The sequence below is a fragment of the Pithys albifrons genome, chromosome 26 (genome assembly GCF_047495875.1).
Source record: "Pithys albifrons albifrons isolate INPA30051 chromosome 26, PitAlb_v1, whole genome shotgun sequence".
Lineage (NCBI taxonomy): Eukaryota > Metazoa > Chordata > Aves > Passeriformes > Thamnophilidae > Pithys > Pithys albifrons.
Window position 1 is genome coordinate 809,815 of NC_092483.1, and position 17,977 is coordinate 827,791.

Consider the following 17,977-nt stretch of genomic DNA (forward strand, 5'->3'; position numbering starts at 1 on the left):
TGGTCCCTCCTGCTGAACTAGGACAATCACCAAAAAATTAAATTAGATGCAGTCAAGGTGCTTTATTTAACAACTAGAGGTTGCTGCCTCATCAAAGGCCACTGAAATCTGTGTCTGTAAGAGATTTAGGCGTCGTGACATTAACTCTCTAACCTGTTTGTTATGTTAGAAAGGTGACATTACTTTTGTTCAATGTTGAGGTACATGAGGATAGCTCCATAAAACATGTATGTCAGTTATCAATATTTTAACTGTTTATACATTTTAGCAAACAAAGGAATTAGTGTTCATCGGCTTACAAGTTATGTAGTTCGCTTCATTAATTAGCATTCTATCTTCTATTGGTTATTGATTTCTCACTTCTTATGCTATTTAGTCCTCATTTTAGTATTTTTATTGTCTTTTTTTTCCCAATAGGGAGAGTCTCAGTAATTGTTTTTGTTAGTTTCTTTTTCATCTCTGGTTTCTGTGTCTTTGTGGTTTATAAATTCTGCATTCTTTGTGTCCAGGTCTCAACCATAAATTTCTCTCAAGAGCACTGAAGCATGTCAGGTTCTAAACTTTTAGTTTGTTTTTCTAACACATGGGCATCACCCAGAGCTTGCCTGTCATCCATTATGTGTTTAATGGATTAAATCTCCTCTAAACAGTTTCACCCCCACTGCTGCATTGGCCCTTTTTAAAAGAAATATCACTTGTTCAGTAACAAATTCCCCCTTTCAGACATTAATACCATTTCTTTAAAGTCTCATATCCACTTATTATATCTACTTAGTCCACACATTGTTACATCCTAATTTGCAAATTTGGAATAAAACCCATAAGCCAAAAAGTCAAAACTGTGATCATTATGCTGTCACATAAAAAGGGGGGCAGAAAAAAAAGAATTTTTTGTCCAACCTGTATTAATTTATTTTTGTCTATTAAGGTCCCCCCAAGGTATCAAAGCCTTTTTTGTTAATGTCCAAAACAGGAGACTCTTCACTTAACAGATTCACTGTGAAGACAAAACATTTGACATATTTTATAGAGACTGCACCTGACAGTGATAGAGAAAATTCCTCAGCAAGCCTTCTCTTATGAGTTATTACATTGTCGACCGAGACTGCCAGCACCAGAAAGACGGACTAACTCTAACAGCTCACGTGATAACACATTTATTAATATAGATTTGTGACAATTAAAAGGGTTTGGGTCATCGGTGATAGCAGTTAAATGGCTAATTTACACTTAAACTAACAAAGTGCACCCTCTAAAAGCACAACAAAATACTAAGAACACTATGTAAGAATTAAAGCAAAACATATGCACACACTCTAAAACAAAGTAACCCAGCAATGTAACTTAAATACACATTTTAAAGTACAGTAACTTACTAAAAACCCAGTGAAGTAATTCACTAAAAATGAAACAAAATATAAGCACCAGAAGTCCCTTACAAAGAACAAAACTAAATATAAAGCAAAGTCAAAGTAGTATCTATATGCCCACACATATATATATATCGACCATCTCCGCAGAGCTTGATGGAACTTCTCCCCCCTTTGCCGCAGGTTCGGCCTAGCTGTTGCCAACCCTGGACTGCCCCCCCCCCTTTCCCCTCCCAGAACCTTCCCAGCAAAGGAAATGGAAAAAAAAAACAACAGAAAAGACACACACTCTAAAGAAACTGAACTGAATAAAAAGAATAAATTATATTTACTAACATTTACAAACCACACAGTATACACAATACATAGGATCCCACCCCCCAGGGGAGAGGGGAAGGGAGAAAAGGGGATTGATTAGCCGAAAAATAGGGAAGACAACAACCCAACCCAAAGAAACCGAATGAATCTAAACAAACACAATTAAAAACCTCAAGGAAAGGGAACAAGAATGAAACAATCTCACCCAGGACAGGAGAACCACCAGGGACCGGAGGGACCAGACTTCAACCACCTCCCTCCAGCTCCTCAGCCAAGGAAGGGAAGCAACAACAAAACCACTCCCCCTCTGCTACGTGGAAGACACATGTGGAATACTTGTAACTTCCTTAGATACAATGGTTACTGAGGAAGCCATGGGTCAAACCATTACACCCTTTTTGCTTATTTCCAATCTCTTTTTATCCTTTTCTTCTTAGGCAGTTTGGGTGGCTATAGTCAATGAACTAATTCTTTTGGAGTGACAGGCAGGTGACATAGGCCTAAGGATTGTCTTCCTGTGATCCCATCCTGACAGGATTTGCAAAGAAAGGTTGTGCTATCTCCATAACACTCCTTTCTTCATTTTAATCCCTTTATCAGTTTCTGGGAATTGTCTCCCCCAGGTGCTGGGGTTCTCCAGGAACCCATTAGGAGTTTCTTTGTCCTTTTGTTAGCCCGAGCATATGCAATCAGTTTTCTTGTGATCACACTTAAATTTGGGATCCATGATGTCATCCAATAAAACACAATCTTCCACTTGTTCTTTTTCTATTTCATGAAAGATTTTGGTGTTCTAATTTCTTCCAAATCAGTTTGAATTCTCAAAATCTGATCCGTGTATACATAGCAACTGGTGTTAATGAATGTGCACACACCACCTTTGGAAGCCAAAAGCAGATCTAGAGACATACAATTTTTTGGATTACTTTTGAAAGGCTTCTAATTTCTTGTTGCAAAGAGCTGATTGCATAATGTGTTTGGTTTTTTAGCTGTTTGATAACTGAATATGTTCATCATAGCCTTCTCCAATTCAGGTACTCCTAACCATGGTAGGAATCCTCTCCCAGACTTGTGGAATCCAGAGGACCTCTCAACTAATGGATTTAAACTTCATTTGTGTCTTGTTTTAAAAGATTGGAGATGTCCTCTGGGGAATTCTGATTTATCAATGACATCTACTTTTGGTACTACAGCTCCAATGGTGCATTTTCCTTGCCATCCAGGAAGTAGAGCTTTTCTAGTCAGATTTCCACAAAGCCAGTAGTATCCCAAGGCAGTTAAATGCCACCCTGATGCCTGAACCTGTCTGATCTCAGAAGCTAAGCAGAGTCAGGCCCAGTTAGTCCTTGGATGGGAAGCCTCCTGGGAATACTGGGTGCTGTAGGTTCTAGTCTTGAGGACTTCACTGTTACCGTCCAAGATCGCTTGGCTGTGGCAGATGAACCTTAAGAGTTAAAGGGTGGGGCCAGTTCTGCGCACACTGTGCCTCACCTAAAAAAATCCACTGCGCAGGCTGGAAGGGCACACCCACGTGAGTAGAGCCCTTCCCACAAAAATCTTCATTTGCAAAGCCTAGCCATGAGTATCCCATATTATCCGGAATAGGCTACCATCGTGTATTTAAAATACTCATTCCTGTTACATCCAAATATGAAAGACGCTTGAGATAATCTCCTACTATCAGTCCTTGCTTACAATTAGGTGACTCCATTTTCTGGTGAGGTGCTGCTCCTGGTCCTTTTAGGCATAATTGAACACAAGAGGTCTCAGTGACTACTAATCTACCAAGAGGATTTGTTGATCTATAGGGGTTTGGGGTGTTTCTCCCTCCAAAAGGTACATCACTCCAGTTGCATTTTGCCAAGTCAACCTACTACAACATGTAATTCACAAGGCTTAGTAAAAAGTTGCTGGAATCTGACTGCCTCTGTCCTTCCTGTCCTCTTTGATACCCCTATGAACCACATCCTGCTCATGGCTCTAGGCTTGCATGGATGAATAACAGGGAAGCAACTGTTTCTCATTAAGTATGTCTCAATCTTCAGAGGCTTTTTAGAAAGTAAGATTTCTCTAGAGCAACTTCAAAGAAACTCTCTGGTATTATACAATAGCCTGTACTATTACCTACTCACAAAAGCTGCTGTCTTCTATTTAATTGGGTTTTTTTCTTTTAGCTATGATGGAAGACATTCTTAAATGTTCAGAAAGATGTGTGGTGTTTCTTTTAAGACCTGTTGCAAAACTTGTCAGGATAGTCCTCTGGAGAAGTTGTTCCTATATGCCAAATATGTACAGAATAGTTGGTTCCACAAGTAAATATTCACTCTGAAAACAGAGGCCTTTTGAAAACTATAATTCGGATGTTTACAAAATCAAACCCTTCCCAAAGCAGAAAAGAAATTTCATAGAAGTAAATTCTCATTTGTAATTAATTTTATAGCTTAATTTATTAAACACAGTATGTAAAATCTACATTGTTGTTTCACTTTAAATGTTTACACATGGGATGATTATTTTTTATTTTTAATCATAATGTGACAAGAGCTCCCCATAGCCTACCTTCCTATGGGACATACAAATATTAAATGCTACAAGACTTCCTGGCTCAATTAACTCTCTTTCCATTGCCTTCCCTTTATTTCCTTCCAGGCCTGGCAAAAACAGGCTTGTATTACAAAAGTAATTTTTAAACAATTCCAAGGGAAAGTCTGCTGATATGAACTCCTGGAAATGGAAAGAACTCCTAGAGAGGTTTACACTTCTTCATTTGACAATTCATTCTTACATGAAAGGTCAATCTTTTTGGGGTACTGACTTGCAAAAATAACTTGAATGCCACCACCTAAAAAGTGCTGATACACATGGTGCTATTTGACAGAATTCAGGTACTTATAGGATTTCTATTAGTACTAGGTAGAGGTATTGTGAAAATCCTCAGTTGATGCACTTTTACCTCACTTTTCAGCTGATGGCACTGTACAATGGGAAAAACAGGTATTAGTTACATTTTTTAAAGCAACAGAGCTACTTTAACTATCTGCAAACTACAGTTAATGTACATGTAAGCTTGTCATGCATTAAAGGCCAAATTTTAACAATATGTGAAATGTATTTCTTTAGCTGTATCCCTGAATTTTGACAGTTAGCCTATCCATATGCAGAGGTCAGATTGTACCTTTATTCTGACTGCATTATCACACCATAACACATACTGTATATCTAAGATACAACTCTCCTCAGTACTTAAAATTACCCTTTATTATACAACAACCAATGTATTTTTGTTATTTTTTACCTTTTTTGGTGTTTTTTTTTTTAATTACAGAGAAAATGTTAGATTATATAACTATTCTTTATGGTATTGAAATAAACCTAAATTCCAGATTTTTTACAAGGAAAATGGAATGTACAGCTGTATGTTCACTCTAACAGCTCTTGCAGTTCCTGTTCGAAGGATATGGCACATGTTGTGAAATGCACTAGCCACCAAGTTAAAAAAAAATCACAAAATGCATTTAAAATATACACACACTAAAAGTAATTTATATTGACTAATAAGGAATGTTGTTTGTTAAGTCTGTGCTTCAGAAAGAGGATGTTTAGGGTTAAGTAGCCTTCATCAAGGCACAGAATGGGAAGAGGTAAGCACAGCTGTCTGTAGAAGACAAGTTATATAAAACCACTAGTGAGGTACGCATGCAGCAACACAATTTAAAACTGCACAACTTCTCTTTGCAACAAAACTGAACATAGTTAAAAGGCAATATTGTGACTCTTCAATTGTCACAGTTTTACTTCATTATTAAAAACACGGCAAATATTTCCAAACATAAAAATCACAAATTGAATAAATGAAATATTTTAAACAAAGTGCTTCACAGATCTGAACCCTGTATGGTTGTAATGTCTGGTCTAGAAGCATTTTGTAGACATCATAGAAGCATTTCACACAAAACTGAAAATATAATTCAGATGAATAATAAACAGGACATTTCTAACATTTTTACGCTTTCAAGTAGTTGAGGTCTTACAGCCACTGGGTTTTGTAACAAATGTGTCCTACAGCAGCAGAGGTTCATAGATTCCTTTAGCAGCAGAGGCCCATTTCAAAGGGCACGTGGTCTTTTCAGGTTGATCTGTTTACTGGCCTGTTCCTCCTCTTGTAGAGCTGCCCGGAAAGATTTCACTTTATCTTTAATGAAAAAGAGAGAATGAGTACTGATGTGCCTGTGCTCAACACACATCCTGAAACTAAGGTCTGATACCCCATATACTGGCTCTAATTCAAAACAAAGAACATTCCTCCACAAAAATAGCTGAAGATACAAACTACAAGAGGATTGAGATAAGCTTAAATTTAATACTCACCATACAAACAAGTTGCTTAGCAACTTAGTCCTTTCTTAGAAGCTACCCCTGTCTCTTTGTAGGAAGAAATTCTTCCCTGTGAGGGTGGTGAGGCACTGGCACAGATTTCACAGAGAAGATGTGGCTGCCTAATCCCTGGAAACATCCAAGGCCAGGTTGGATGGGACTTGGAGAAACCTGATTTAGTGGAAGGTGTCCCTGTCTGTGGCAGGGGCTTGGAATGAGATGATCTTTAATGTTCCTTCCAACCCAAACCATTCTGTGATTCTATGATAACTTTTCTATGAATGTGAAAAGCATTTGTGATGAAATTTTGTAAGTAAATAGATAAATGCATCAATCATTTGTTTCATCATAGCTAGAACGATAATGGAAGAAACCTGAGAAAAGAAGTATGTCATCCTTTCATATTTATATTCCTCCCCCACTCCCATTCCCCAGTAATATGCCCATGAATGGGAAGAAGAAAACCAAAATGACAGCATAAAAAAGTCGGTCCCAAAGTAACAGGAATAAAAGCTGAAATAGTCAGTAATCATTATGTGCCATGAGCATAACACAAAAGTTACTGGGAGAAAGAATCTTTAGATTAACAGTTCTTCCTGACTATCATGCTGCCTGTAAAGATGCAAGGATCTTTTAGATATCCTTTATCTCCAGTATCTTATTTCAAAAGCCATAATTAATAAGTTATGGAAGAACAGGGAGTCACATAAACTGTTTTTTCATTGCTGTTATCTCAAATTATCTTTCCTTGAAGAGGAAGAAGCAAAGGAATGTACATCTAATTCTTTGCTAAAGTATACTGGTGCCAATATATGTATACAAAGAAAGCAGGTCATATCCGATTTGCTTGATGTATTATTCTAACTTACAGCAGATGCTCAGTCTGAGTAAAATGTAAGGTTTTATCTTATAAGGAGTTTTCTAACACAGATAAAAAACCCCAAACCAGTATTGCATGTCTGCGGGAATGCAGATAGATACAGAAATTAAAATGAAAAATTCATCTCCATGAGGTACCAAGCTGACATGCTGATTTTGGAAGACAAGTGGAAGAGTCAGTTTTGGGAACTAAGAATTATCTGCAGTTGGTTTTTCAACAAAAAGGCTGAAAAAATTTCAACAGAAAGGCTGCTAAGGAAAAATAGGCTAATAGCCAAGCTACTCAGAACTTGATGTTACTCTTAAGCACAGACTGAAAAACAACAGCAGGCTCCCTGCTACATTACAGAGTGCAATCAAACAGGAACTGGGAATTCCTAATACTTTTTCCTCATTGCATTGCCTTCTTTTTTTCATGCAGTTCTTTTGGATTTTCTTTTTCCTTCCTTTATTCTTTTGGAACAAAGAAAAAAAGTCCCAAAGTTGCAGAATCAAGTTTATAATTCCTGGAGGTAAAGCAGACTCTTCCTTTAAACTAGGATGGATTGAATACAGATGTGAACTTGTTCTTAGGCAACAGACTAAATGTTCCTTTCACAGAACATTACAGGACAGCATAAGGTGAAAAAAAGACCCCAAAACATAACCACACTTTTTCCTCCTCATTATTACTGCAAATGTCCATGGCATATGAAAATGCACACAAAAGTGATTAAAAGCAATCTACCTCTAAGTTTGGTCAGAATATCAATTTTTTGCTCTAGAATTGCTTCAAGTTGGGTCGCATAAGAATCCACATCATAGTCTACTTCTTCTGTCATCTCAAGAAGAGCTTTTTCATCTTCCAGCCATCTAATAGATTCCTAGGTAAAAGTTAAAAAAACTCAACTAAATACATTAGCAAAGTTTCAAGGCAAATTTCAAGACAAAGAGCTGAATTACTCCTTTTCTCACTTATACTGTCTAGTCACCTCACTATAACAGTTTTCAATTCTAAAATGAATCTTTATTCCTAATTCCACAAAACTGTATGTTTTCTACATAGTTTCTTAACTCAAGTGGTCATAACAGCAACAGATAAACTCCAGCTACCCCAGTTCTCTTCAGATTCAGAACTTAGATGATTGTAAAACTAAGAAATCAAGAACTTTACGTCATGGTTATGTACCCTTGGGTAGGTATCAAACTTTGAACCCAGACTTCAATTTTAAGTATGGGCTGATTGCTATTGACTATAATTACAGTGCTGTTATTATAGTCAAAGAGCCAAAATAATTCTGTCCATACTGTAAACCAGCTTTGAGAGAAGGTACATAAGAGCTTTTTTAATCTCTCTATTTGAAGAGCTGACTCCTCAGACAGATAAGAGGACCGTAAAAGATGGTTAAAATAGCTCTTAGGCATCTTTGCACTATAAATACTACAAAGAAAAATAAGAGGAAAAGAAAAAAAGAAAAATGCAACCAGGAGTTTAAAGCTTACAGAATCATGCAAAACTCTGATCAGGAGAACCGATCCCATCGGAAGTGCTTTGATCAAAAATAAAGCAAGCAGCTGACAGTTCTATGCATGCTGAGCCTGAAATACTAAAATTAAGTCTTTTCCACTGCGCTCAGTAGTCCAAGTAATATTTGAAAGCATAGTCCAAATCCCATATATGTTTTGTTGGCTTCCAGGACACATGGAGCTGTCACATAGGATTCATGCCGTTTAACATAAACTTGTATAGTCAAGAAAAAAAGGAAGACTAAGACCTCTAGAGTACAACTCATTCAGCTAATCTATTTTAGACATTTTTGTTAGGATGGGATGTTTTGCATCCCAGAATCAATAGCTTCCAGGAAAAAGCTGACAGAAGACAACTTCTGCATGTTACAGCTTGTAGATTTTGTATTGATGCAGGCCATCTTCACCCATGGCATAAACTAACAAGTATTGCTGCAAACGAAAGTAGCTGAGACTCAGACACATTTCCTTCTAATGACTGCTGTGAGGAGCAGTAATCTCCAGCATAAGGCCAGATGGACACACGGAGGCAGTAACATCTCAAACTAATGCAGTTTGACTCTCAAGAAGTTGCAAGCATTAGGACACAGCTACAGCATATGTCATAAGACTTTCACACTTCTGCATGCTTTACTTCAGGGCTAATGTTTCACAATAACTAAATCTCTACATCTGTCGTAAAATGTGTTATTTAGCATCCTACTGTATTACACGAATGCACATCAATGTTCCACTAACTTAGATACCTAAATTGAGGAGATGTGTGTATTCCCTATAGGTTTAATGATTTGCTATTTTCTTGCAGCAGATGCTCCAAACAGACAGCCTGCCTCAAGATTCTAAGGTTATAAACAGAAGCAATTCACATTTCCTTCTGAAAACTAGCAACTCATAAATATTATTACCATTTATTTTGTGAATGTAAAAGGCTCCATGGTACTGACTAGCATTACACTATGTGGCCAGTACTACTTTCAAAGACCTTGACTAATAGCAAGTGAAAACATTATGTATCTGTAAAAAGGAAGGAAACAGGCAGTTAGAAATATATTTGTTTCTTTTGGATCTCAGTATCTCAGAGGAAGATGTCATAGAAGGATATTTAGAGAAAATATTTGGAGGGAGTATTGCCATATCTTAGAGGGAGATGACCACACAGAAATTATGCTGACAGAGACATTACTATATAGACACATTACTATTAATTGGCAGGTTTGGCATAGGAATACTGGCATAGATTAGACAGTGAAATTGAATATTTTAAGACAAATTTGAGTAAGCTCTCTACAACTAGAAAAGCATTTGCTAATGCTGGAAAAGGACTATCACAGAAAATATACTAAATAGTTGAAAGAGTAAAAAGAAAACAGCAACTTTTCTTACAATGAACACAGTCTGTTTAGAAATGTTTGTTGAGAAGAAAAGCAAAATTTTACTAAATTTCTGGAGTGGTTGGAAAATAGGCTTCTTTTTCATCATGGGGACAAAGAATAATGGTTATGGGATCTAAACATCTATTCCTATTTGTTTCCTACAATGGGATTAGCATATTTAAACAATTTAGAAATCTCTGACAGCAGCAGAATGACCAAATGATATCCTACATCTTCAAGAGTATGCACTTTCATTGGGAAAACCTGAATTCCTGGATTAGGATAAAACAAAGTAGAGCTCCATCTTTTACCTGGAAGATAGCCCTGTGATCTTCGACTACTTGCTCTTCCATTTCCACCATTTGTGAAACAGCTTCATGGAAACTAAACAACTGTGGAGAAACTTCCTCTTCCTAAAAACAATAGTTAAGCTTGTTAGTCTGGAAAGAACTGTGGCTACAGGATATATATTGAATATGATCTATCCCATCACAGAACATGAAAAGAAATATGCAGAAAGCAGAACCTGTCAAAAATAAAACAATACTTCTAACAAGAAAATCTCCAGAAATGAGTGGAGAGAGCAAGAAATTTAAACTGCTCACAGAGTTAAATTTAATTTTTATTCATTAAAAAATTCCAGCCACTAACACTAGTGGATACTGGAAAACAGAATATTCCCCATGAAAAAAACCCCAAGTTAAAATAGTGGGAGGAGGAAGTCACGAGGGAAGAATGTTGATTTCTAGTAGGTTTTAATAAGAAACCTTGTTTTCCATAGGGGCTTTTCAAAAAAGAGAACAGCAATTACATTCAATACATTTCAGGAAATCAAAATTAATTAACTCTTTGGAAAAAAAAAGCGGAATGAATGCAAGGTGAAAATTCTAAAAGTATGTAGCGATTAATACATTAGAAGAATGCACAACATGGATTTACAAACTGGAACAAATAGGACTTCTTCAGACATAAATAGTTAATCACAATCAAAGAGGAAAGCACTAGGTAGGCTGTAATTAATGTTTTAGCAAGACAGTATGGTTCTTTATACTATGCCTTTAAAATCTTTGATCTTAAAGCTTAATTGAATTCCACGTGAACAACAAAAAAGTATGATATTAAAGGATATCTGGCTGTAACGACTTTCCAGTGGGAAGCTCTAGGAATCACTAGCATGTTCTTATAAAATAGAGTCCTGGAAAAAGACAGTTACTAAAATAAGTAATACAGCAAACACTTTGAGAAGGTGTTTGAAAGGTGTTTTGAGAAAAATAAGTTAGGGTAGTAAGGATTTTTGTTTTCTACCTTTCATCAGTATTTTCACAAACAAAGCTGAACATTTAAGGAAACATGACTAGAGCTGATAATCAGTATGGAATGCAAAAATGCCCTTTAGAAGATGCCTCTCAGTCCCAGTTCTCCATTCATTCAGCCCAGGGAGACATCCTGGGAACATGATGTGGCTTTCTCCCAAACATTGCTCTTGGGTTTCACTCCATGAAAATCAGGATGTTGGGAAAAGGAATGATGGGTAGTCAGATTTCTAAACACAGAGAAGGGCAAACTCACTCGAAACAGGTGTTTCATGCAGGAAAAATAATGGTCAAAACCACAGGAGTGTTAAATAAAACAAATGGGTTTCTCAGGCTACTTCTAGCTACCTAATAACAGATGAAGATATACTGGAAAAATGCACACTAAAAATGTGAAAGCCTAGAGCAAACCCTGTATAGATATGTAAATCCCTAATCAGCAAGGAAGATACAGTAAAACATTCTCCTCTCACCATTCAAGAAATCTTTTTTGTGTGTATGGGAATGAACATAATACCATAAAGTGAAAAGGTGAAGAGGCATGCTGTATCTAATGATATTGCTATAAATGCACATTACTCTGGATTTGTTCTGTCACTGTATTTATCATCTCTTTCCATGTAATGCTGCAAACTACTCACATTTTGTTCACAAAGTAGTTTAAGATCATCTCTCTGAGGAGAGCTCCCCGCACCCCACTGTGTCTCTAAGTTATCAATCTGATTGGGAGCATGGTGTATAATAGGACAGATATCTCCTGCAGCACTAGGATCAACCATCAGCTCCTTCACCCTACATTCAGAAAATATTTAATTTGTAAATTAGTAAATTCCTGTGCAAAAGAGTCACAACCAAAAATAAAGCTCATTTAGGCACAATTTAATTCATTTAATAAGGAGGATGATGTCAGCTTCACAAATTTAATGTACTTTCAGTGACAAGAAAATGTTATTCCAACTCCTAAAAGCATGGGCTTTCAAGTACTTACAGGTGGATTACAGTCTATCTTCTAGTAAGAGGCATTTTTGGTTGAAATCTTACTACTCATTAACTGTTAAGAGGGCAAAAATCTCCAAACCCTCAATATTAACTCCTTATCAACCAATATGACTTGAAAAAAAGTTCGTTCAGCATCCTAAACGTGACCATCTTTTTTTTCCTGTATACACAATTGTGCTTTTCAAAAATTAGTCAGTCAGTACCCTACTAGTTGTTATAAGCAAATCCAGCAAGAATTCTGAAGAAAATAAGAATTTGCAACCAAGTATCCCAGAGAATTAATAGATCCTTTAATTAAAATAATTTCAAAGGTGAAAATATCTTATTAAAATGTTAGGTTCTTGCATCATGAAAATATTTTGAAAAATTGATAATGATTCTATCAAAAACCCCCAACATTTAAAAGAACATTTATGAAACAGACACATCAAAATTTGCAAGTATAGCAAGTTTTAGAAAAAAAATCTTCATTTTTAAGGGGATTTTTTTTCAAGTAGCACATATTTACTACAATTGAAACTGCATTTCATTCATCTTCAGAATGATTAGTTTTAAAAATATATACATATAAAATTATTTTTCTTTTTTAAGTAGATATATTCAAATTACCCTAAACACAGATTTGTCAGATTTAGCCCACTAAATATACAAAGGTGACATCACCTTTAGTTTTTTTTCTTTTAATGTATGAAGGAAACTAGCAAGCCTTGATACAGTGTCATTATTGTGAACAAAATAGTGGAAAGATGATTTCAGATCATGCAGAACCATGACCTGACAAACAGAATAAAAACAAAGTATGTGTGACTCAAGACAAGGGGACTGATGAAAGGTTGGTCTGCAAAATTACATTGCCAAAAAGAAAACTCAAAAATAAAGATCCCATATATAGAATGAAGTAGACCTGGCAATTGAAGGAGAACAGTCATCATACTCATAGGAAGGAGACAGATCAGAGCGACTGCCACTACCCTGTGAGAAGGGAATGTCTGAAGGACTAATTCCAAATTCTTTTACTCTGAAGTAGCAAATTAAAAGAAAATGTTCTCATAAACACAGTTAAAATGATAACTCTGTTTAGCATTCTTCTTTAATAGTTTAAGAATAAAATTATTTTTACATTAAAAAATAAGACTGTTGACATATTTAAATCTTCTGGAAATAAAGTTACAGATCACTAACAAAACCAGTGCTGGTAATTTTCAGGAGAGTATAAAAGCAATGTTTTCAGAAGAGTAATTCCATATTTCAGTTTGTGCAGTTAATAAAATTTGCTCTACATTCAGTATTTCATTAAAGTGCTCCTTTTAACATATCAAACCACTACAATGCTTTAAATTCTATACTGTCTTACACTGCACACACACTGGTGTTCAGCACTTAAAAACTAATTGTACTATGAAAATTATATATTGCTAGAAAAAGTTAAAATACTACACAAAACACATGAAGCCACTTTACAGTGATAGGCATAGAAAATTAAGTCTACCCCAGCTAAAATCAGCACAACTCTATAACAACATACAAATTTAACACCAAGGGAAAGAAAGTTTCAGCACAACAATTTAGTACACTAGAAATAGGTATTTAATTTGTTTTTCAGTGTCTATTTCTGGAGTCACTTCAGCAATATGTATTCTATAAGGGATAGAAAGATCCAACGAGTCTTGATTAATGTCACACATTCTTTGTTATGTTACTGTAAGCAGGAGGGTAGATGCCCCCTTTTCACCAGGAAGGAAATCGCATAGACTGGTCCAAGCCAGGTAGATTTGCTACTAACTTGATGCAAACCAAAAGACATTTATACATCATGGAACAACAGTATTCCAAATATCAGTGATTAACAGCCAATATATCTATAAGCAATAAGATTTTCCATACCTATTTGCATATCTTAATGTATTTAGAGTGTTTTCACATGATGCCATCCCTGGAGAAATTGTAGCAATCTGAAGAAAATAATCCATGCATTAATGAATCACTTTGTACAGAACAAAGGGTAGATGAACTCAAATTGACTTTATTATTTTTATCTTCACTTTCATTTGAGATGTTCTACAAAAACTGTCTACTATGTACAGCTCTCCTAATACAATGGCATCTCAAGAAGAGATGTCAAGTCAAAGCTTCAAATATTAGGAATTGATAGAAATTTCAGTCAATTACACTCATCTCACAGTCTTGTAAATAATATGTAAATGCAAAACTCTCATTAAAAAAATAAGACTCCTGAAGGAGGGAAATATGTAACTCAGTAGAAAGCAAGTCTAATATTGTGCTGGTTTAAAGGTAAACCGGCAGGAGAAATGAACCCAGCTCAGGAGAGATTAAAAGTCAGAGTTACAATTTAATACAAAATATTACAATAAATACAATGACACAAAGAGAAATTGCTTTTAACCCACAAAACCCAGAAGTGTAACCCAGTGCCCCGGGACATAAACGCAAAGGGGTTTTGTTAGCCCCTGTGCTGAGCCCCCATGTGGTTCCGCTGAGTCCAAAGCAAAAGGAGGTAAATAACCTGTTGGTGCAGATAATGCTTGCAGTCTGGTGAAGAGCGGTGTTCGCAGTCTGATCGACAGTGGTGGCCTTCTCCTGTCGAGGTTCTGGTCCTCCTCTCGGTGCGATGAGTAGTTCCCCGAGGTCTTCAAAGCCCAAGCTTATGTACCCTCCGGCCCAGGTGGGAGCACCAAGTCCCTCCCCCAGGGCGGAGAGTTCCACAATGGGTGATCTGACTCTGTGAGTCAGGGGGTATTTTGGAATCGTTGATGGCCGATTAACAGACATGCTCCTTTAATCTGGGTGTGGAGATGCTAATGACTCCCTGGAAGGGAGTTATTACAGCTATTATCTCACAGATGTCTTTCACACCCATCTCACACCCTGAGGAGTCAGGTGTACCCTGGGCAGCTGCTGCAAATGGTCCATTGTTAACGGGTCTTCGGAAATGAATAGAGGGTGTAGAATACATAGTTTTGATCATCCACACAGTGATAAACTGGTCCTGGCTGCTGAACTAGGATATTATCCACTCCTTATTCTACACCACCTAGTAATTCCCAAATTAATACCCTTTTTAACTATATACATATATATACACATATACTAACATATGTACAAAGAAAAATTACAAACTTTTTTCACTCAAAATTAGGTCCCCTTGTGGTACACAATGTGTTTCCCCATCTTTTTGTATTACCCACCAAGTGCAACCAGGTCCTTGAGCAAAAACAATCCCTCGGATGGGTTTGCCTTTGTTTGAGGCGGGACTAACCCAAACAGTCTTTCCTAACATACCTCTCATATGGATGACAGGGTCTTTATCTCCATCTACAGTATTCAAGAGTTCTAATTGGGCAGGGCCAGCTCGATTGATGGAGCCTCGGGTGTTGACCAACCAGGTGGCCTTTGCCAAATGCAGCTCCCAGTGTTTGAAAGTTCCCCCACCCAACGCCTTCAAGGTGGTTTTCAGCAGTCGATTACACCACTCATCTTTCCCAGCAGCTGGTGCATGGTAGGGTATGTGATACACCCACTCAATGCCATGCTCTCTGGCCCAGGTGTCTACGAGGCCAATCTTGAAGTGGGTGCCATTGTAAGACTCTATTCTCTCTGGGATGCCGTGTCTCCACAGGACTTGTTTTTCAAGGCCCAGGATGGTATTCCAGGCAGTGGCGTGAGATATGGGGTATGTCTCCAGCCATCCAGTGGTTGCCTCTACAAAGCGCTTGCCTTGGCGTGTTTGGGGAAGTGTGATGTAGTCAACTTGCCAGGCCTCCCCATACCTGTATTTCGACCACCGTCCACCATACCATAGAGGCTTCACCCACTTGGCCTGCTTGATGGCAGCACATGTGTCACAGTCATGGATAACCTGTGAGACACTCTCCATGGTTAGATCCACCCCTCGGTCACGAGCCCATCTGTATGTTGCATCTCTGCCCTGATGACCAGAGGCATCATGGGCCCATCGGGCTAGAAACAATTCTCCCTTGTGCTGCCAAACCAGATCTACCTGAGAGACTTTAATCCTGGAAGTTCGATCCAGCTGCTCATTGTTATGATGCTCTTCATTAGCCTGGCTCTTGGATACATGAGTATCAATGTGACAGACTTTCACACTCAGCTTCTCTACCCGGGCTGCGATGTCCTGCCACATCTCAGCCGCCCAGATGGGTTTCCCTTTGCACTGCCAGCCGGCCTTTCTCCATCTCTCCAGCCATCCCCACAGGGCATTGCCCACCATCCATGAGTCAGTGTAGAGATAGAGTGTTGGCCACTTCTCTCATTCAGCAATATCCAAAGCCAGCTGAACGGCTTTCAGCTCTGCAACCTCACTTGATCCACCTTGTCCTTCAGTCGCTTCTGCAACTCAATGTTTAGGACTCCATACGGCTGCTTTCCATTTCCGGCTTGTCCCTACAATGAGGCAGGAGCCATCCGTGAAGAGAGCATATAGTTTTTGCTCTTCTGATAGCTAGTTATATGGTGGGGCCTCCTCAGCTCGTGTCACCTGCTCCCCTTCTTCTTTAAAGTATAGTCCAAAACTCTCATCTTCTGGCCAGTTGGTGATGATTTCCAAAATTAGGATACCCTATCCGGGTTCGCTGCGTGATCAGAGCGATCCACTTACTCCATGTGGCATCAGTGGCGTGATGGGTAGAAGGAGCTTTTCCTTTGAACATCCAGGCAAGCACTGGTAGTCGGGGTGCCAGGAGGAGCTGTGCCTCAGAGCCAATCACCTCTGAGGCAGCTCGAACTCCTTCATAAGTTGCCAGGATCTCTTTCTCACTTGGGGTATAGCTGGCTTCAGATCCTTTGTATCCCTGACTCCAGAATCCCAGCGGTCGTCTTTTGGTCTCCCCAGGTACTTTCTGCCAGAGGCTCCAGGACGGGCTATTTCTCCCCGGCTGCAGTGTAGAGCACATTCTTCAAGTCCTGTCCTTTCCTGACTGGCCCAAAGGCTACTGCATGGGCAATCTCCTGTTGAATCTGCTCAAAGGCTTGTTGTTGTTCAGGGCCCCACTGGAAATCATTTTTCTTCTGTGTCACAAGGTAAAGAGGAGTTATAATCTGACTGTACTCAGGGATATGCATCCTCCAAAAGCCCAGGGCGCCTAGGAAAGCCTGTGTTTCCTTCTTGCTGGTCGGTGGGGACATAGCTGCTATTTTGTAAATCACCTTGGCTGGAATCTGGCGACGTCCATCTTGCCACTTCACTCCTCGGAACTGAATTTCCTGAGCAGGTCCCTTGAGCTTACTTTGTTTAATGGCAAAACCAGCTCTTAGGAGAATCTGGATTATCTTCTTTCCTTTCTCAAAAACTTCCCTTGCTTTGTTCCCCCATGCGATGATGTCATCAATATACTGAAGATGTTCTGGAGCCTCACCCTTTTCTAGTGCAGTTGTGATCAGTGCATGGCAAATGGTGGGACTGTGTTTCCACCCCTGGGGAAATCGGTTCTAGGTGTATTGCACACCACTCCAGGTGAAAGCAAACTGTGGTCTGCACTCTGCTACCAACGGAATGGAGGAAAAGGCATTGGCAATGTCAATGGTGGCACCACTTGGCTGCCTTGGACTCCAGCTCACACTGAAGCTCCAGTACGTCCAGCACAGCAGCACTCAGTGGGGATGTGACTTTATTGAGGCCATGGTAATCCACCTTCAGCCTCCACTTTCCACTGGACTTATGGACTGGCCATATGGGGTATTAAAGGGTGAGCGAGTCTTGCTGACCACCCCGTAGCTCTCCAACTCACAAATCATCTTGTGTATGGGGGTCACAGAGTCTCGGTCAGTGCGGTATTGCTGAACGTCCTCTGTTGCTGTGGCCATAGGT

General features: G+C 38.5%; 1 protein-coding gene across 1 annotated transcript in view; it reads right to left on the reverse strand.

Moving 5' to 3' along the window:
• Positions 1 to 5,794: 5,794 nt before the first annotated feature.
• LOC139682991 (kinesin-like protein KIF2A) overlaps positions 5,795 to 17,977 on the reverse strand; it is a 97,257-nt gene continuing 85,074 nt past the window's right edge. Inside the window, exons 17-21 of the mRNA XM_071577693.1 lie at positions 14,017 to 14,084; positions 11,775 to 11,925; positions 10,132 to 10,233; positions 7,669 to 7,804; positions 5,795 to 5,880 (exon numbers count right to left, since the gene is read on the reverse strand). Of these exons, the coding sequence (XP_071433794.1) occupies positions 5,795 to 5,880; positions 7,669 to 7,804; positions 10,132 to 10,233; positions 11,775 to 11,925; positions 14,017 to 14,084 (543 nt within the window). The remainder of the gene's footprint in view (positions 5,881 to 7,668; positions 7,805 to 10,131; positions 10,234 to 11,774; positions 11,926 to 14,016; positions 14,085 to 17,977) is intronic.